Consider the following 20,171-nt stretch of genomic DNA (forward strand, 5'->3'; position numbering starts at 1 on the left):
TTGACCCTGCCCTCGCGCGCAGGCGCGGAGCACACAGGGCGCAGGCGCGCCCAGGAGCGACGGGGCGTTGCTGGGAAACATCTGCCGACGCCTGCGGACCGGCCGACATGGCGGCGGCGGCGGCGGCGGCGGCGGCGGCGGCGGTGGCGGCGCTGGCGCGGCTCGCGGCGGCCTTCCTGCTCCTCGCGGCCCAGGTGAGGCTGCGTCGGCCCCGCCGGCCCCGCCGGTTGCGGCACCCGGGCCCTCTGCCCCGGCCCCGCGCAAGCCCCGACTGGCCTGGCCTGGGGGCCCGCCTCGGGTTTGCGCGCCTCCAGCGCGGCTGGCCCCCAGGCCCGGAGCTCGGCCGTGACCTTGCGGGCCTGTCCCCGGCCAGCCTCTCTTTCCTGCCTTGGAGCCTTCCCCAGCTGCAGCGTCACTCAGCTGTGCCGGGGTCTGAAGTTTGGGAATTCCCTTACCTCCTCAGGCCCTGCTCTGTCTCGAGGTCTCCAACCGCCGCCGGGGGCGCCGCTGCCTGGCCCCGTGGCCTTGGGCAGGGGGCTGCCCCTCCCCGAGCCTCAGTTTCCCCTTGCGCGCGTTGTTAGCGCCCACCCCCGTGGTTGCGGTGAGCCGTCCAACGCGGCACCCAGTGCCTGACTGTGTCCGGGAGCGGCAAGGGGCCCATCCTGGGAGTGGGGTCGAATCGCCGCCCTGCATTTTGTCCCGTGACCTTGGGCAAGGGAGGTCCCCTCTTTGGCCGTCTGTTGCGCTTCTGCAAAAGGAAGAGAGGAGCACAGCGAGGACTGAGCGGGATGATGCATGGGGTGATTTATGTGCGGCGTGCATCTTCTTGGGCACTTAAGTGAAGGGTCTCCCCGGGGAGTGGGGGACCTGCCATGAGCCGGCTATGTACGTTATCATAAGCGCCTTTTTTATTTTCAAGTCCTCTCTCCCCTGGGTTATGCAGTTCAGGGAATGGTGTCCCTACAGCCCTGCACCCACAGCCATTAACCTTGATGTATCCACTCCAGCCCACCACCTCCACGTATCTCCTGGTGGCCAGTGTTCTCTCTGTGGTCACTTTCGTCTCCCACATTCTCCAATCCATCCTGGACACAGCAGGAGTGACCTCTTTGAAAGTGTGTCAAGTCTCGTGGCATCCAGATGAGAGCCTTCCCATGGCTTTCAGTGCATTTGGGAGGCCTCTGTGGTTTGGCTGCTTGGGAAGAAACTTCCTCTCCTTTTCTATTTGCGGAGGGCACTCAGTTCTCTGGTCTTCCCCGTTTCCCTGGGATGCCCCTGGTCATCCTTGTGGTCTCAGCTTGCTTGTTCTTCCCTCCTCCCCAGAGACGCTCTCTGGGATGCCCCCTCCCCAGCCCCCAGCACTCCTCCCGATGCTGCTCACTCATTTCCTCGTCTGAGCAAGCTGAGGGCAGGGACTTTGAGCTCTCCAGACATTTTGAAGGAGAACAAAGTGAGAAGTGGACAAAGGGCAATGGGAGCACCATGGAGAGAGTGACCTGGTTTGCTTGGGGAGGCTTTTCAGAAGCAGAGGCACCTAAAGGGTGTTCTGAAGGGTGGATAAGAGTTTGCCAGGTCTCTCTCTCTCTCTCTCTCTCTCTCTCTCTCTCACACACACACACACACACACACCAAAAAAAAAAAAAAAAAAAAAGTCCACGCTCCTGGATAGGAAGAACAAATATTGTTAAAATGTCGCTAACTACTGAAAGCAATCTACATATTCAATGCATTACCTAGCACTGAATGCATTACCCCAGGATTGTTCATGGAGCTAGAACAAACAATCCTACAATTTGTACGGAACCAGAAGAGACCCCGAATAGCCAATGCAATCCTAAAAAAGAAAACTAAGGCTGGAGGCATCACAATCCCAGACTTCAAGCTGTATTACAAAGCTGTAGTCATCAAGACAGTATGGTACTGGCACAAAAACAGACACTCAGATCAATGGAACAGAATAGAGAACCCAGATATGGACCCACAGACGTATGGCCAACTAACCTTTGATAAAGCAGGAAAGAATATCCAGTGGAATAAAGACAGTCTCTTCAGCAAGTGGTGCTGGGAAAACTGGACAGCGACAGGCAGAAGAATGAACCTGGACCACTTTCTTAAACCAGACACAAAAATAAACTCAACATGGATGACAGACCTAAACGTAAGACAGGAAGCCGTCAAAATCTGAGGAGAAAGCAGGCAAAAACCTCTTTGATCTTGGCCGCAGCAACTTCTTACTCAACACGTCTCCAGAGGCAAGGGAAACAAAAGCAAAAATGAACTACTGGGACCTCATCCAAATAAAAAGCTTCTGCATAGCGAAGGAAACAATCAGGAAAACTGAAAGGCAGCTGACGGAATGGGAAAAGTATTTGCAAATGACATATCAGATAAAGGGTTAGTATCCAAAATCTATAAAGAACTTATCAAACTCAACACCCAAAAAACAAATAATCCATGGGCAAAAGAGCTGAACAGACACTTCTCCAAAGAAGACAACCAGATGGCCAACCGACACGTGAAAAAATGCTCCACATCACTCATCATCAGGGAAATACAAATCAAAACCACAAGGAGATACCACCTCGCGCCTGTCAGAATGTCTAACATTAACAGCTCAGGCAACACAGATGTTGGCGAGGATGCAGACGAAGAGGATCTCTTTTGCACTGCTGGTGGGAAACAGCCACTCTGGAAAACAGTCTGGAGCTTCCTCAAAAAACGAAAAATAGAACTACCCTACAACCCAGCAATTGCACTACTAGGCATTTATCCACGGGATACAGGTGTGCTGTTTCGAAGGGACACTTGCACCCCTATGTTTATAGCAGCCCTATCAACAATAGCCAAAGTGTGGAAAGAGCCCAAATGTTCATTGACGGATGAATGGATAAAGAAGATGTGGTATAATACAATGGAGTATTACTCAGCAATCAAGAAGAATGAAAGCTTGCCATTTGCAACAGTGTGGATAGAACTAGAGTGTATTATGCTAAGGGAAATTAGTGAGAGAAAGACAAATATGTGACTTCACTCGTGGAAGGGAAGCAAAAATAATACAAATACAGGGAGGGGGACAAAATATAAGACTTTTTTTTTTTTTAATGTTTATTTTTGACAGAGACAGAGACAGAGTAGAAGCGGGGTGGGGCAGAGAGAGAGACACAGGATCTGAAGCAGGCTCCAGGCTCTGAGCTGTCTGCACAGAGCCTGACGTGGGGCTCGAACTCAAGAACCGCGAGATCGTGACCCGAGCCGAAGTCAGACGCTTAACCAACTGAGCCACTCAGGCGCCCCAAGAGACTCTTAAAGATAGAGAACAAACTGAGGGCTGCTGGAGGGGTTGCGGGTGGGGGGATGCGCTAAATGGGCAAGGGGCATTAAGGAGGACACTTGTTGGGATGAGCACTCAGTGTTATACGTAGGGGATGAATCACTGAATTCTACTGAAATCATTGCACTATATGCTAACTAACTTGGATGCAAATTAAAAAGAAATATATTATTTTTAAAAAACGGGGAAATTAAAAGCCGAAGCAAATGTGACAAAATATTAAAGTGAGTTGAGGGGCGTCTGGGTGGCTCAGTTGGTTAAGCGTCTAGCTTGGGCTCAGGTCATGATCTCACAGTTCGTGAGTTCGAGCCCCATGTCGGGCTCTGTGCTGACAGAGCCTGGAGCCTGTTTCGGATTCTGTGCCTCCCTCTCTCTCTGCCCCTCCCCTGCTCACACTCTGTCTCTCTTTCAAAAATAAACAATAAAAAAATACAGTGAGCTGAGCTGAGTACGTATTTCATACTATCTCATAATATAGTTATTTTATAATAAAAATAAAAATTGTAGTAAGTAAATAATACAAAATTAAGTAAATAACTTCACATTAAAAAAAAAAAAGTTTGCTAGGTCTCAAGGCAGAGGGAGGGTGTTGCCGGTGATGGGAGGAGCTTGAACAGGGGTGGAGGTGTGAGAGCTGATATTTTATTTTGAGAAGGTGAAGAGGCCACTTTGGCGTGTAGGATGATATCATGCTCACTCCCTGAGAAAGACGACACCCCCAAGGAGGCCCTTCGGATGCACTTGAAGGAGGCTCGCGGGAGGGCAGGGGGAGGGGCAGCGGTGGGCGTGGCTGGCGGCCGAGGGTAAAGGGCAGGCTTCGCCGTGGCCTCCTGGGCGGACCGAGGAGGGCAGTGCTCCCGGTGCTGGGGCGTTCGGGCTCTCTCCCGGGCGGGACCTCGACCTGCGCGCCAGCCGCGGAGAGCCTTGTGCGTGCCCTTCGCGGAACACGGCCCGGTCGGGTCTGTTGGCCGTGAGACGGGGCAGACGGCCCTTGGGCGTGCGGGTGTGGCTCTCTCTAGAAGTTTGGGTCCTGCTGCCTGGGAAGAAGACTAGCTTTCCACCGGGTAGGAGGCTGCTTGCCGACAGCCCTGAATTCATTTGCTACCATTTTGTGACCCTGGCTGGGGGATTCCCCAGATAGACACATCTCCCCCAGTGGCTACCGGAAGTGTACTGTCAAGGCCAGTAACAGACCCGGAGCAAAGTTGGTTCCCTCCCCGCCCCGGTACTCCCTTCCCCCTCCTCCACCTGTCTCCCCTCCTCTACTGGCCCCCTCCTCCCCACCTGTCCCCTCTGCTCCTCCTGCACCTGTCTTCCTCTCCTCTATCAGCCCAGGCCCTCCTCCACCTGTCCCCTCTTCTCCACCTGTCTTCACTCCTCCTCCACCTGTCCCCTCTGCCCCTCCTCCACCTGTCCCCTCTTCTCCACCTGTCTTCACTCCTCCTCCACCTGTCCCCTCTTCTCCATCTGTCCTCACTCCTCCACCTGTCCCCTCCTCTACCTGTCCCCTCTTCTCCACCTGTCTTCACTCCTCCTCCATCTGTCCCCTCTGCCCCTCCTCCACCTGTCCCCTCTTCTCCACCTGTCTTCACTCCTCCTCCATCTGTCCCCTCTTCTCCATCTGTCCTCACTCCTCCATCTGTCCCCTCTTCTCCACCTGTCCCCTCTTCTCCACCTGTCTTCACTCCTCCTCCATCTGTCCCCTCTTCTCCATCTGTCCTCACTTCTCCACCTGTCCCCTCCTCTACCTGTCCCCTCTTCTCCACCTGTCTTCACTCCTCCTCCACCTGTCCCCTCTTCTCCATCTGTCCTCACTCCTCCACCTGTCCCCTCTTCTCCACCTGTCCCCTCTGCCCCTCCTCCACCTGTCACCACCCCTCCTCTGCCTCAGCATCTCCAAGCTTCCTGGGTTCTTATTTCTACCCCCTCTCCTCCTAAGACCTGCCAAGTCTTAGAGGGGAGGCTGCCTCTGGCCTGGACGCATTGGCTCTTCTCAGACCCCCTGATGTGGAATGCATTCGCGGTCTCCCTGAGTCACGGTCTCCCTCGCCATTCCTGAACCTACTTGGTGGCCGTGACACGTCGGAAGGCGGCCTGTCCGTTATCCCAGACCGGGACTGGCCAAGCCCCACTTGTAGCACATTGGGTCCTTTTGAGGAGCATCTACTGGTTCCTTTAACTCCGTGGGGGAGGAGACTGTACGCGGGCATCCGACGGAAGCGCAGGTTGATTTAGCAGGAGGCTGCTTGTGCCAAGTGTGGGGACGGAGGTCTGTACTCCGCAGTGACCTTTCTAGAAGCTTCTACTCGTTCCCCCTTTACACACGTGACATTTTTCTCCAACAACCTGGGTCCCACAGATCAGGGGTCAGCAAAGGTGTCCCGCAGAGGCCCAGATGGTGAATATTTCTGGCTCTGTGGGCCACGTGGTCTGTGTAGCGACTGCCCGGCTCTGCCGTGGTCACTGAGAGCAGCCGGAAGCCCTGCGCACAGGAGCGGGTGGCCGCGCTCCAATGAAACGTATTCAGGAGCACGGAAGGTGGGGCGCAGGAGGCCGGTGGGTTGGGGATCGGATGTGCTCCACAGTGGCCCACGGTGAGGAGGTGCTGGGGTCCTGAACACGGGGTGGCCCATTGGAAAGAGCAGACGGCCAGGCACAGTACGCGGGGCCTCAGCCAGGGTGAAGGATGCCCTTGGGGGACAGTCTGGCGGGAAGAATCTGGAAGAGGGGGACATTAGGAGTTAGGAAGTTCTGTCTCTGGTGGAGGGACTGAGGTGAGCGGAGGTTGGCCAGGGCAGGTCGGGGAAGGACACAGCCTTAGCGAGATGCTAGGAGACCTCCGGTCAGCCTCGGGCGGCCCCTGGCCCTGTTGCCACGAGCCCGGGTTCTTAGAGCTGGGTGCTGTGTCAAGCACGGCTTCACAGAGCACACCCAGCAGTCCGCGTGGCCTTGGGTCCCTGGCTCAAGGCGGCAGACGGAAACGTCAGAGTGGAGATGCCAGCCGGAAGAGAGGTGGCCGGGTGCCTCGGAGAAGCGCAGGGTGGCCACCCAGTGCCTCCTGTTGGCCTCCAGGTTGCGGGTTTGGGAGGCCGGGGGGGTCGGTCCACGCTCCCGCCGCCACAAGTGACCAGGGCCCGGGTGAGAAGCTCCCGGAACAGCCGGGGCCTTGCTGTGTTCCCACCGAGGCTCTGGCCGGATGAAAGCCCGTCAGGGCCCCAGGCCTGGTGTTGGGAGCCGTGAGCCATCAGGACCCTCGGCCCCGACGGTGAGGTGTGTGTCTGGCGGTGCCAGCTGGGTCCCGCCGGTGCACGTGTGTCTCCTTGGCAGATTCTTGGGGTACCAAGGAGTGAGTTTTCCATCTCGGCCTTGAGGTGTTTGCAGCCCACGGGGAGCACGAGCTAGAGACACGGGGGCCCCAAGAGCCCTAGGTGCACACAGCAGGATTCGGGGGTCAGGCGGGCGCAGGGCCCCCTGGGTGTGGTGGCTGGACTCAGCCTCCTGGCACCTCGCACAGCGTGTCTCTCCTGAGACCCCCTCCCCTCTCAGCAGACCCTGGGGAGCTACTCAGACTTGGGGCAAGCCTACCGGCCAGCAGAGCAGCCAAGACCTGGGCGTCACATGCCGCGTGGCCCGCTGGTGACAAAGCCCTCCTGAGGGACAGAGGTCATGCTCTGCGCCCCTGCCCCAGGCCAGCGTAGGGGAGGAGCCGGGAGAGGTCTTGCGAATCAAGTCCACCTGACGGCCAGGCAGCGGCTCCAGGGAGGGATGGAGACAGGGAGCGGGGACACCTTTGTGTGATGGAATTGTCACATAGATTAAGCTGGCGTTCGGCAGAAAAGAGGGCTGTCGGCCTCTTCTGTCCCAGGCCCCCAGCCACCCCACTGCCCTCGAGGGCCGTCCAGTGCTCCGAGGACGCGGATCTGCCCCTGTGCCTTGCTTTGAGTTCAGACGAAGCTTGCTGGATCCTCCTGACCCTCTGGGGGTGGCCCTTCCCCTCCCTCCTCCTCCCTCCTTCTGGGGAGCCGGGGCTGTGTGGGGTTAGGGTTAGGTGTGTGGGGAGGCAGGCTCTGGCAGGGACAACTGTGCGCGCCCTGATGATGACGTCAGCACGACCCTCCTCTGTGGCGAAGTCTGGCAGTTCCCAGCCACGCCCCAGGGCAAGGGGTTCAGTCCTGACCTGGGATCCCACTGGCTGCCAGGATCCCACTGACCGGATCCCACTGGCCGGTCACATCACTGGGTCTGACGCGCCCCCCCCCCCCCCCCCCCCGCCCCGGAAAGTTGGCACCAGGGGCCTGGACCCAGCTGGCCTCGCTGGTCAGGGCCAGATTTTCCAGGAGCCTGGTTTCCAGGGTCAGGGGCAATCCCCAAACCTGCTGGGGTGCAGAAAAGCTCCTCCAGGCCTCCTGCCTGGCCCTGTGCTCCCGGCCTCTGCCTGGAGCCCCTGGACAGACCCGCTGGCTCCCCACGTCCCCCTCGTGACGGAGCCGTGGGGGTTTCATTCTCCCCGTCCCGTCGATCCTTGGAGGGCCCCGTGACGTGGTGCTGTCCCGGCCGTGAGAGCCACGGCCACGGCCAGCACCCAGGTCTCCCTCGAGAAGCTTGTCCCTGCCTTGTTCCTCTGCCGTAAGATGCGGATGGAGGTGTCCCATCCGTCCTGTCCAGGGAAGAAACCAGCCCAAACCCTGAGCTGGGGGGTGGGGGTTGTCCTCCTTGTCAAGCCCCGGTGCTGAGCTCTCTGACTCACCGCCCTGTCACCCCAGGTGGCCTGTGAGTACGGCATGGTGCACGTGGTCTCCGAGTCAGGGGGCCCCAGAGGCAAGGACTACTGCATTCTCTACAACCCTCAGTGGGCCCACCTGCCCCACGACCTGAGCAAAGCGGTGAGTACCCACTGGGGCGTCCCCTCTGGGGCCCTGCAGGCCCGGAGTGCTCTGGGGTGCCCCCTCCTGACTTGGGGTCCGGTCTGTGTTGCTGGCTGCCACCCTCCGCTCCCCAGCCTGCTGTCTGAGGGGACTGCTACAAGTCTTACCCTGCAGGGAACCAGCTGGAGGACAGAGGAAGGGCCTCAGCTGGGAAACCAACGTGGGGGGCCTGGTCACACTTGAGGGGCTGCTGGGGTCTCAGACGACCGTAGAGGGGCCCCATCACCTCTCTGGGGCTTGGTTTCCTTGGTCAGAAACAAAAGGACGTTCGGGTGGTGTTGAGGCACAGCCCCTGCCGGGGGCGCTGGCCACCCCCCACGTGCTGGATGGGCTTGTGGGTGATTCTCACTGCCGAGGCCACGGCTCCCGCCTGCCCAGCCCGTGTTCCGTTTGCAGTGGATGCTGGGAAGGTTTCTGGGGGCTTTTCTCTGAGCGCACGCCACCCCCTGCCCCTCCCGTTGGCCTCGCGCTCAGCCGTGTGGACGTGTGTGTGTGTGTGTGTGTGTGTGTGTGTGCGGCCCCCCACTGACTTTTCTAGATCAGGTGGTGTCAACGCCCCCTTCCCCAGTCCCTCCTGCAGCTGCGGGACTGGACGGCCTCTGTGCTCTGCTCTCCGCCTGACCTCCCGGCCAAAGGCTTCAGCAACCAGATCCCGCTGGTGGCGCGGGGAAACTGCACCTTCTACGAGAAAGTGCGGCTGGCCCAGGGCGGCGGGGCGCGCGGACTGCTCATCGTCAGCAGGGAGACACTGGTAGGGCCCCGGGGCCTCGAGACCGGGGTTTGGTTTGCTGACCGTGGCTGCGGACCCGTGTCTCTTGGAGGGGGACCTGTTCCTGAGCAGTCGCGGGGGCTCTGGGGAGACCGGATCCCATCTCGCTCTACAAGGCCTCGGGGCAGAGCTCGGGGGTACCCTCTGAGGAGCAGCTGGCATGGGCCCACATCCCACGCGCCTGCCTCTCCCCCAGGCAGGCCCCCCTCCCCCCCCCAGAGCAGAGTGACACCTGAGCAACCTGACCCCAAGGCTTGAACACGGAAGGAGAGCTTTTCCTCCCCCGGTGGGGAGGGGCAGACACCCCCCCCCGCCACACACACACACACCCCGGCCCAAGCTGCCTCCGGGAGGGCTAGCTCTTCAGGCCGCCTCGCCCTTGGGAAGCCAAGGGCCCCCCTCCCGCCACACCCTCCTCTCGGCCCCCAGGTCCCTCCAGGAGGCAACAAGACACAGTACGAGGAGATCGGCATTCCCGTGGCCCTGCTCAGCTACAAAGACATGCTAGACATTTTCAAGGTAGGGTTTCCCACGTCCTCTGGTCTGCGGCTGTTGCCAGGCCGTGAGTATCTGGCGGGCAGGGGTGGGCAGGGACCCACGAGTGAGGCCGCCCACCCGGGGCCGGTGGTGACACTGACCCGTGGGAACGGAGACGCTGGCCCCAGCGGTCAGAGCGCCCAGGCTCCGGGGCCTCTGTGCCGAGCGGCAGCCGGACACTGGCTTCCGGGCCAGACCGGCCGGCCCCGCCCACACGCCAGAGACCCTGAGCTTGGCTCTCCCTGCCCACACACGGCCCCGTCTGACCAGAGGCCTGTGTGCACCCACCATCGGGGGAGTTGTTGGTTCCAGAACAGGCGAGCTTCCAGACACAATTAAAATGGAAACGTTCAATCTTTGTGGAAGCTTCTGGCAATTTGCAGGACATGTCTCGATCCTGATTGCAGCCTCACAGCTCCCCCAAGGGAACCATTGTCGGCCTCCTGCATGCTTCCCGGGGCGACGTCCCCACTCCCGCACGCGCACACGCATCTAGGTTTAGGATTCGTGTCCCCGCACGCGCGTGGGCCCCTTCACCGGACGTCGTGTGACACTCGTTCCGACAGTTGACTTCTCTGGGGTGGGAGTGGCAGGCGAAGGCTCTCCCCGGGCCCCGGCTCTCCACGCGTGGGCTGGTCTGGGCTCTCTGGGTGGCCGAGGGGGCGGGACGGCAGCCCCCGCCTTGAGCTCTGGTGCCTTCCCCGAGGCAGAGTTTTGGCCGATCGGCGAGGGCAGCGCTGTATGCCCCCAACGAGCCCATGCTTGACTACAACATGGTCATCATCTTCGTCATGGCCGTCGGCACCGTCGCCCTCGGGGGCTACTGGGCCGGGAGCCGGGACGTGAGGAAGTGAGTGTCCCGGGGAGACCTCTCCCTGGCCGCCCAGGGAAGCCCGTGACGCGGTCGGTGCCGGGTTGGGGGTCCGCGGGTGGTCCTAGCACTGGCCGAGGGCATCGCGCCTCTTTCCATCAAAAGCGGCCGTCACGGCTTGGCTCCTCCTGGGGCTGGGGCCCGCCTGGCAGCCCCTCGCCGCGTGGTCTCGCGAGGTCCCCGGGGTGGGGTCCGGCTCTCTCGTCGAAGGGACGGCAGGGATGTGTGATGGGCGTGGAGGGGCCGCCCCTCAGCCCCGTGGACGCCTGCGTCCTGCTGCCCCTGCCCGCCCCTCCCCGCCCCTCCCCGTCCCCGTGCCGGCCGGCAGGGTGCCCCTGACCCGGCTGTGCCTCCCAAGAAGGTCCATGAAACACAAGCGGGATGACGGGCCCGAGAAGCGGGAGGACGAGGCCGTGGACGTGACGCCCGTCATGATCTGTGTCTTCGTGGTCATGTGCTGCTCCATGCTGGTGTTGCTGTACTTCTTCTACGACCAGCTCGGTGCGCCCCCGGCTCACCAGAGGGACGCCGAGGCCCGTACCCCCGCTCCCCGGTCCCGGGTCCCCCCTCCACCTGCTTGCGGGGTTCCACTTGAGAAGGCGGTGGTGGGGCGAACGCGGGCCGCCACCGCCGGCCCGAAGGAGGGCACCTGTGCTCGGGGAACTGTCCCTCTCGTTACCAGCTGCCGGCCACCCAGCTAGGGTGCACGAACACCTGGAGCCCTTTCTCGGGCGGGGGGCCAGGGTGGGAGACCCAGGTGGCCCCCGGCCCTCAACGCTCGCCCCACCCCGCCCCGCAGTCTATGTGATCATAGGGATCTTCTGCCTGTCCTCCTCCACGGGCCTCTACAGCTGCCTGTCTCCACTGGTCCAGAGGCTGCCGTTCGGCAGATGTAGGTAAGCCCCCCGCGGGAGGCCCCTGCCCGGCCCTGCCCCCCCGGCGCCGCTCACTGAGGTCCCACCTTGCCACCTTTCCTCGGCCTGTCCCTGGTGGGGTCTCCTGTCTCCCGGCCCCTGGAGCTCCAAGCTCTGCTTCAGTGGTGCCGAGGACCCCCTCCCGGTCCCGTGGCCCCCGGCCAGTCTGGCGTGGCGTGGGCAGGCCACGCGTGCTCACTCAGTGCAGGCTGGGGCTCGCGGCCTCAGGAGTAGGGCGGAGCAGAGAGGCGGGTGGTGGTTCCCCAGCCTCTCTCTCCCTGCATCCCATTCCGGGTCAGGCCCAGTGTCGACACCGGGGCTGAAGCGGGGCGATGTGGATGCATGTGGGTCCAGGGCAGGGGCGGCAGGGCAGGGCCGTGTGGCCGAGCGCTGAAAGGTTTGAAGGAGGGCAGGGCCGGCTCGGCGCTGGCTGGGGTCTGCCCACCCCCACGTGCCAACCCCTGCTCTGTCTGCCCTGGACCTGGGGGGCCTCCCTTCTAGAAGTCAATTAAGAGGTCAGGGCAGAGTTCAATAGGGAACGGAGGCGGGGGCAGCAGGAGGCCCCGTAAGGATGAGGGGCCCAGGGTTTGGGGCAGGGGTGGAAGTGACCCTCTGGGTGCTGGGTGGAGGTGAGGAACAAGCTGGCCCTGACAGCTGCGCCCCCCCCCCCCCCCCCGCCCCCAGGGTCCCCGACAACAGCCTGCCCTACTTCCACAAGCGGCCTCGGGTCGGCATGCTGCTCCTGGCGCTGCTCTGCTTGGCCGTCAGCGTGGTGTGGGGTGTCTTCCGGAACGAGGACCAGTGAGTGCCCCCCACCGCGGGCTGTCCTCAGGTGCCCTCTGTGCTCGTCTCCCCGCGACCGTGAGCCGGGCTGTGTGGCGGCCAGGTGCCGCCCGCGTCCGGTGCCACTGGGTTTGTCGGCTGCCACGTGAACCGTGATTGGAATGTGGATATGGTTCCCGCGAAGCCTCCCGGCCCCGGGCGCCCTGAGCGAGCGCGTGGCCTCCGGGGTGCCCGCTGGTGCAGGGAGGCCCTGGCCGCCGGCCCCTGACACCACCTGGCGCTCCCTCCGAGCCTTTTCTGGGGCGGTTAACCGCTCTTGGCCGCGCTGCCGTTTGGAGCCACGACAGCTTTAATTGGGCAGAAGGAAAACGTGAAAATATTTTGAGTCCTTTGTACACAAAGGGAACACGAGCTCCCACGGTTAGATTCGAGCCACAAGACTCGCTCTGTTCTTTAAAATTAGAACAGGCCCAGTTCCCTCTGCGTCTGGGCGCCCACTGGCCGCCCGCAAGCCTCCTCTTTGTTCTTTGCGGCTGCCCCGGCCGGGAGATGTTTTCATCCCGGTCTGATGAGTAACCTGGGCCGCGGCCTCCTTGCCGCCCCAGCGCGGGCGAGCCTGTGGACCGGGCGGGGTGGCTTGTGTGTGTGTGTGTGTGTGGGGGGGGGAGCTCCCTGCAGCTGCTGGGGTGACAGTCTTACCCTCCCCCCCCCCCCCCCCCCCCCGCCGCCACCTTGCAGTCCCTGAGCTCCCATTTCTGGCACCAAGAGATTTGGTGTAGAACCTGGCTGGCGAGCATTTGGCTTTGCTAAATCACATAAAAAATAGTTTTGAAGCAAACCTGAGTCCAGTAGAGTCCAATAGTTGCACAGTGTCCCCACCCCATCCCCCCGCCCCGTCCCGTGATGTGGGGGTGAACGCCACCACCCAAGAGAGACAGCCCCTGAGCGTGTGCACCCATTCCTGCCTCACTCCCCCCGCCTCCCCCCCCAGCCTTGGTCCCGTGCCTGTGTCTTCACAGCATGGGGTCGGGCTGGGAACGGACAGCTTGCACAAGCTGGGAGCCAAGGTGGCCAAGGAGGGAGCGACCCGCCGGGTCATAGCTCTTGGTGGAGCCCCTGCCCCAGCGGGTGACCACCACTCTGCTCCCCAGGTGGGCCTGGATCCTTCAGGACGCACTGGGCGTCGCCTTCTGCCTCTACATGTTGAAAACCATCCGCCTCCCCACTTTCAAGGTGAGGGTCCCAAGGGGGTGGGGCCGCCGGATGGGAGGGGGCCGTGTCCTCAGGGCGGCTGCAGGCCGGCCCGCCCCCGTGTCCGCCCAGGGTGTCCCGGGTCCCCTGTGGACAGCATGTTCTTTGTGCCTCTGTCCGTCCCGCCACCTCTCTGGTGTCAGGGCTTAAGGATCAGCCGCAGGATCGCCTCCCAGTGTGGCGGCCACGCCAGTGACAGCTTGGCGCTGAGGATTCCCCGGGTGGGGCCGCAAGGCGGCCGCAGGGCAGGGCCCTTCCCGAGGCGGCCACCGTGGCGGTGCCGGGTCAACTTCCTGCTGGTGAGCCGCGCACACACAGGCAAAAGGGGGCGGCAGCGCCAGCGCAGGCCCCGTGGGCAGGACCGAGAAGTCCACGGGAAGACGTGAAGAAGGGGCGTCACCGCCCCAAAGCCACAGAATGCGTGTCGCTGGAGCCACCTGCCTTCCAGCTTTTCCATCACTCAGAACCGTGGCCTGACTCACGTGCTGCCCTGGTCTCCCGCGGCTCCAGGGGATGGGACTGGATTTGCTCAGATTTGCCCCTAGCTGCTTTGTCCCGTGGGCACGGCTGAGCCTTGTGGGGGGAGGTGGGGGTGGGGACGCGGCCTGGGGGTGTGCGCCGGGGACCTTCTGAGCGCGGCCCCTCAGGACGTCCTCTCCCCAGGCCTGCACGCTGCTGCTGCTGGTGCTCTTTGTCTACGACGTCTTCTTTGTGTTCATCACGCCCTTTCTGACCAAGGTGGGCGCCCCTGCCCTGCCCTGCCCTGCCGCTGCACCCCCTGTCCCCGTGCCCCTTCTCTGACACCCCCCCCCCCTTTGTTAGAGTGGGAACAGCATCATGGTGGAGGTGGCAACCGGGCCCTCGGACTCGGCCACCCACGAGAAGGTACGTAGGGGGCCCCCGGCCGGGGCGCTGCCCGGAGAAGAGTGCTGGGCACGCGCGGCCCCCCCGGACATGGCACTTCCTGCTCCCCCCAGCTCCCCATGGTCCTGAAGGTGCCCCGACTGAACGCCTCGCCGCTGGCCCTGTGTGACCGGCCCTTCTCCCTCCTGGGCTTCGGGGACATCCTGGTGCCAGGTACTGGGGTGCGAGGTGGGCGGCCTTGGGAGCGTCCAGTGGGTGGAGCCTGAGCGGAGCAGGCCGGGTTTGCCCCCTGGGTGGCGGGCTGGCCGCCGAGCCCCGTCTGAAAGCAGGGACGGCCGTCACACGGGACGCCGCCGGGCCCACGCGCCTTCTCCCCGCAGGGCTGCTCGTGGCCTACTGCCACAGGTTCGACATCCAGGTGCAGTCGTCCAGGGTCTACTTTGTAGCCTGCACCGTGGGTAAGCGCCCTCCTTGTATCTGTCCGTCCTTCGTCCTGTCCTTGTCCCCCACTTCTTTCTTTGGTTACCAAAGCCATTGCTACAGAACCGACCTGTCCTGTGGAGCCCGATTGCTTTGAGAGTTTTCCAGACCGGCCGGCCTGCTCACCTCTGGTCAGCCCTTCCGGAGGAGCAGCGAGCCTGCCCGATGGCGCCTGTCCGTGTGCATGCGTGTCCCCCGCCATGGGGGAGCCAGGCTGGGGGAGGGGCTGCCTGACGACTCCCTCCCCCGCGTCGTGGGCCGCGCGCACAGGCCCCGGCAGCCCACCCCGGCAGAGGCGAGGCCCTGTAAATGCCCCTGGGAGCACCAGGACGACCGGGGCTGACCTTCCGGGCGTACCTTGGGGTCGCCTGTGTCTTCCCACCCCGGTTGCTACGGCTGCAGGCACGCCCCCTCGTCCCCTTTGCCGGCCCTAAACCTTCCCTTGGGCTTTACACACCACACTCATCCTTCAGGTACCGTTGCAAGGGCTTTGTGTGTGTGAGCCGCTTGGCCGGCTTGTGTGTGTGGTTCCTTGTCGAGCCTGCGGACCTTGCGGGCAGCGGGCGCCTTTCTCCTCCGCAGCCGCAGCCGCAGCCCGCTCCCGTGGACCGCCGGTAAGTGACGCACAGCTCTCCCCGGAGGTGAGGACCGCCGAGCGAGCCGCGATCTCGGAGGAGGTTACTGTAGCCTAACTCCTCGAGGAGACGGTTGCGGATTTACCGCTGCAGGATTAGCGCAAAGAGCGCCTGCACGCCGGCCCTCGGGTCCAGCAGCGTGTGCGTGCGTGACTGTGTGTGCAAGTACGTGTGTGTGCGTGCGCAAACGCGCGTCCTTCTATGCTGGCGCTCACGTATGGAACCGACGTGCGGGATTTATTCGGACCTTCGCCCCTCGGGGCTCCGTCGGGTATCTCATGAGAATGGAAACAGCCTTTCGAACGATCACAGCTTGTTACGAACATTTGCTTTTGTAACTTTGTGCGGACGTTACTCTTCTCCAGAATTCTCTTCCTAGCCAGAGGCTGAGCAGACAGGTGCTCAGGCAGTTAACGGGCCTTTCTCTCACTGCCCCTGTGGCTCCAGACCCGGGGCTCAGCCATGGAGCCTTGCTCATTCCCGCCTTCTCGCTGGCGCCCGGTGGGACCGGGCAGGGGTGTGTGTGCCGGAAGACGCAGGCGCATCCGTGCGCAGGCAGGCAGCCCCCTGCCTGCCCCGGGTGCCCCATGCGCTACCGTGTGGCGGGCGCCCCGCCTCTCCGGTCCCCGTTCCGGCATCCCGGCCGCAGGCGGGTGCTGGGCCGCGGGGCCACCCGTGGGGGTAACACGCCGCCCGTCTCTCCCTGCAGCCTACGGGATCGGCCTCCTGGTGACGTTCATGGCGCTGGCCCTCATGCAGCGCGGCCAGCCCGCCCTCCTCTACCTGGTGCCCTGCACGCTGATGATAAGCTGCGCCCTGGCGCTCTGGCGCAGGGAGCTGGGCATGTTCTGGACGGGCAGCGGCTTTGCGGTGAATACCCGTTTGCTATGACTGTCTGCGAGAAATAATAACCCAATAAGCCCTAACTAGAGTTAAAGTTGAGTAAAACCTCCTAGTTTCACGACTAAACCCCGCGGCCTCTGTCCCCGTTCCCAGAAGGTTCTGTTTGGTGTCCTGTCCGTGTGGCTCTGAAGGGTCCGAGCCGTCCCAGCAGAGGGGACGCGCTTGTGCCGTCCCACTGGGTGTGGCTTGAGGATGGTGCTAACAGCCCTTTACTAGAGGTGCCAGTCCCGAGGGACCGTAACACCCCATGTGATGGGATACTGGCTTCCGGCTCTTCAGCCCTTGGGAACACAGTGCCGAGCTGGGGGGGCCCCCGAGGTCCTCTGCCAGGGTGGGGGCTGTCCGCCCAGGACGGGGAAAGGGCAGGGGGCCCGGGGGCAAGCTGTGCAAGGCCAGGTGGAGGAACCCAAGCTCAGCCTGTGGCGCCACCGCCCCCCTCGTGGAGTGGATCACGGCCAGTGGCTTGCTGTTCCTGGTTTTTGAGACAGAAGAGGAGAGGGACGGAGGCCACTCTTGGTGCAGCGCAGCACATTCGATGGGACGAGGGCACGTGTTTCAGTGGCGCAGGGACAGAGCTGACGCCCTGCGGGTATGGAAAGGCTGCGGCTGCCTCTGCTGCCCTGTCAGTAGCACACAGAGGCGGGCGACACCGGGACCAGCCTTGTCAGTTACAGGAGCTCCTGAGTGTGACATGTGTCCCTCTGGAGCGCTGCTGGTTGAGTGTGGTGTTACCGTGCCAGGTTTTGTGGAAGTTGAAACTCGCACCCTCTCCGTCCTGGCCTAGAGGCGCCGAGCGGAGCAGGGCCCCAGGTTAACCTGATAGATGAACCAGATAACGTAACCGATGGATGATAGGGCCTTGGGCCCTCCCGCGGGCCCTCGGGGAAACGCTCCCGGCTTCATCGCCCACCGTCCTCAGAGGCTCTCAGTCCCGAGGAGTGCTGGCTTTGCCACAGGGCAAAGTTCTGGAAGGTTCGGGAGGCCGGGGAACAAGGCTCAGCGTTTCTGCATTGGGTCACCGGCCTGTGGTCCCGCCTTCTGGCTGGTGCTACTTGGCCCCAAGGGAAGGTGGCTCCTGGGCCTGGAGCTGGACCCTCGGGGGACGGTGACTCATCTGCCCTCCCCTGTCCACTGTCCCCGGGCTTTCCTGTCCTCGTCCCACGCCTGACTGTGGCCTCTTCTCTTACAGAAGGACCTACCTCAGTCTCCTTGGGCGGCGTCTTCAGCCGACGGCCCCCAGCCCCAGACGGACTCAGACACTGGCCTCTCCCAGCCGCCTCCAGGCGAAGGACTGGCCAAGTGCTCCCTGCCCACGAAGCAGCCCCCGGCATCGTCTGCGCCCGAGGAGACGGGGGCCAGAGCACCCCCCCAGGAGCCCACGAGCCCAGCCAGCCGCACCCCTGAACCCACAGGCCCGGTAGGCACCTCGGCCTAGATGATGGCGCAGACTCTCGGGCCCTCGCTGCCGCCCCTCTGCGCCGAGAGACCCCGAGACTGGACGTGCTCGGCCCTCCCCCCCCCCAACTTGGTGCTCTGGTCTGGCCGATGTCCCCGCTCTTCCTCCTCCTTGAGCAGAGCCCAGCTGCACCCCGGACCCTCTCCAGCTCCTGCTCCCGGCCCGAGTGGCTGCCGCGAGCCCCCGGACCGACGAGGTCACCCGTGTGGAGCGCCCAGCTCCGCGGTCTTGCCTGTCGACTCGGTGGTTCCTCGGAAAGGGCAGGAAGTGCCGCCTCCGACCGCCCACGGCTGCAGATCCGCCCACATCTGGTGCTTGCCTTGCCGCCACTTCCCTCAGGTTCTCTCCTGTGCCGCGCCTGCGCGTCCCCAGGGACGCTGGCCAGCAGAGCCCAGTCCGGCACCTGGGCCCTGGATGTCTGGACTCAGGATGCGGGCCCGGCTGGCCGGGTCGGACCTGCCTCTGTGTCGGCAGGGACTGCAAGCGGCGCCCGGCGTGACGGGCCGCCCATGCCTGCGCTCCAGCTTCTCCGCCTCTTAATAAACGGCCATGACTCGTTGAGCTCCGTAGTGTCACCTCTTGGGTGTGAGTCTCTCGGACCACCCTTGTTGGGGCGGGTGGGTGCCAGGCCGCACCCTCCACGGCGGCTGTGTCTTCTGTGTGGGCTCCGTTTGGTCTTTCAGCTTAGAGGGACTGGGGAGGGGGGCACCGTCCTCTCGGCATCTGCACATTCTCAACCCCACCCCAGACCGGCCTCTAGCGACACCACCGGCCGGGCGAGCATACTTGTTATTTAAACCGCCCAGGAGTTTCTGCAACGTGGAGAGTATTCTGGAATCGGCGTTTTGTCTTCTACCTCACCGACAGGGTTCTCCGAACGTCAGGACAGAAATGCCGCGGTGCAGCGGCCCCCGTGCCAGGGCCGTGCCCGTCCACGCAGCTTACAGACTCAAGTTCAGAAAGACATAGACCCTCCAGCCGCACGGTCCCAGCTCTGTCCCCGACGTGTCTGCTGATCAGTTGTAGACAGCAGGCGGGGGGTCAACCATGATCCATTCCAGAAAATACCAGCACCAGACAGACTCACAGCCTTTGTCAGCCATGCTTCTCTAGAAGAAATGGTTATTCCAAAAAAAAAAAAAAAAAAAAAAAAAAAAAAAAAAAAAAAAAAAAAAAACAGACGTTTTCCACCTGTTTCTGTGTGTCTCTTAAAAAACAGGTGACCTGGGAGGGAGACCAGCTGGACCTGCCGACCCCAGAGAGCCCCTGACTCGGAGGCCGGAGCTGGGGTGCAGCCCTGGGCGGCCGGGGTGCCAGGCCTGAGTGGCCCCCTTTGCACATCGGCCCACACCTTACTCTAAGCCATTTTGTACGTCGGTGTAGGAGCCGGGATCTCTCTCTGTCTTCTGTGTTTGACAAACATCAAGGAATTCGAGGCGGCTGTTAGTTCCTGAAGTTTCCATTTGCAGTTTTTGCCTTCTGTATTTTTGAAGGGAAACAGAGCATGAGTGGGGGAGGGACAGAGAGAGAGACAGAGACAGAATCCTAAGCACACTCCACTCCAGGCTCTGGGCTGTCGGTACAGAGCCCGCCGCGGGGCTGGAACCCAGGAGCCGCGAGATCATGACCAGAGTTGGGCGTTCAACCGACTGAGCTCCCCCCAGGCGCCCTGACACAGCTTGGCCTGATAGTTGTTGCTTGGCTCTCATGTTTTCCACAGTGTGGCAGCTGGCAGAGCCCGGCCCGGCAGGATCAGAGTGGCCTGGTCTGTGAGGATGGCCACACCGCCCCGGGGAGCGCGTCCACACCGCCCACTGGAGCCGAGCGGGGCTGCTGTCCTATTTCCTGGCACTGGAGAGTCGAAGGAAGCCCAGTCAGTGCTCGGTCCACCCCGTGTTCCGGGCCATCGCTTGTCCGTGGTGATCTAAGCAGCGTGGCCGGGATCCGCACCCCGTGGACTTTGTGAAGAGCCAGCCAGCGTGTTTGGGGTCTTCCAGGCCACCCACTCCCTGCCACAACTCAGCCCTGCTGCCATAACCCAAGTGTCACAGCACGTGGCGGGCAGGCGTGCCCGTGGCCAGGGCGCTGACGGACACAGAGACGTGCCTTCCGAGTGGTGTTCAGAGGTCACGTGATGGCCTCCTTTTGGTATTTTTCAACTAGTCAACACAGTGAAGCCCTTTCTTTGCCAGCATCTTCCAAGGGCGGCGGGCCCACCCCCGGCTGTGCCGCCCACGGTGTGAGCGGTGCCTCTGCTCTGCTGCAGAGAGAGAAGGCGAGGCTCCCGAGGCCGGTCCACTGGGCAGCGCGGGGCTGGCGGAGACGCAGCAGAGACGTGTCGCTCCTCCGAGATGGTCCCGACACCGGGTGCTCAGTGGTCTCGGCCAGGCCGCGGGGGCCGGGGGCCCAGCGTCCTTCGTGAGGGCAGGGAGGGCCCCACGCGCAGAGCTGC

The 20,171-nt window shown here is 62.6% G+C and overlaps 1 protein-coding gene across 7 annotated transcripts; it reads left to right on the plus strand.

Annotated features, from left to right (window-relative positions):
- The first annotated feature begins 79 nt into the window (after nucleotides 1-79).
- SPPL2B (signal peptide peptidase like 2B) lies at nucleotides 80-18,227 on the plus strand. 7 transcript variants are annotated; one of them, XM_032595463.1, is made up of 16 exons: nucleotides 93-194; nucleotides 8,095-8,214; nucleotides 8,825-9,007; nucleotides 9,455-9,544; nucleotides 10,273-10,412; nucleotides 10,792-10,934; nucleotides 11,233-11,329; nucleotides 12,032-12,148; nucleotides 13,282-13,363; nucleotides 13,525-13,680; nucleotides 14,045-14,119; nucleotides 14,204-14,266; nucleotides 14,359-14,458; nucleotides 14,626-14,703; nucleotides 16,070-16,230; nucleotides 17,453-18,227. In XM_032595463.1, exons 1-16 carry the CDS (start codon nucleotides 108-110, stop codon nucleotides 17,696-17,698), a joined length of 1,938 nt encoding a protein of 645 aa, XP_032451354.1. In that variant the 5' UTR covers nucleotides 93-107; the 3' UTR covers nucleotides 17,699-18,227. The 7 variants fall into 7 exon arrangements, with proteins under 7 accessions (XP_032451357.1, XP_032451354.1, XP_032451356.1 ...); XM_032595465.1 differs by having other exon boundaries at nucleotides 10,795-10,934; XM_032595473.1 differs by having other exon boundaries at nucleotides 16,070-16,297; nucleotides 17,453-17,541.
- The last annotated feature ends 1,944 nt before the right edge of the window (nucleotides 18,228-20,171 follow it).

Source organism: Lynx canadensis, chromosome A2 (genome assembly GCF_007474595.2).
Source record: "Lynx canadensis isolate LIC74 chromosome A2, mLynCan4.pri.v2, whole genome shotgun sequence".
Taxonomy (NCBI): Eukaryota; Metazoa; Chordata; class Mammalia; order Carnivora; family Felidae; genus Lynx; species Lynx canadensis.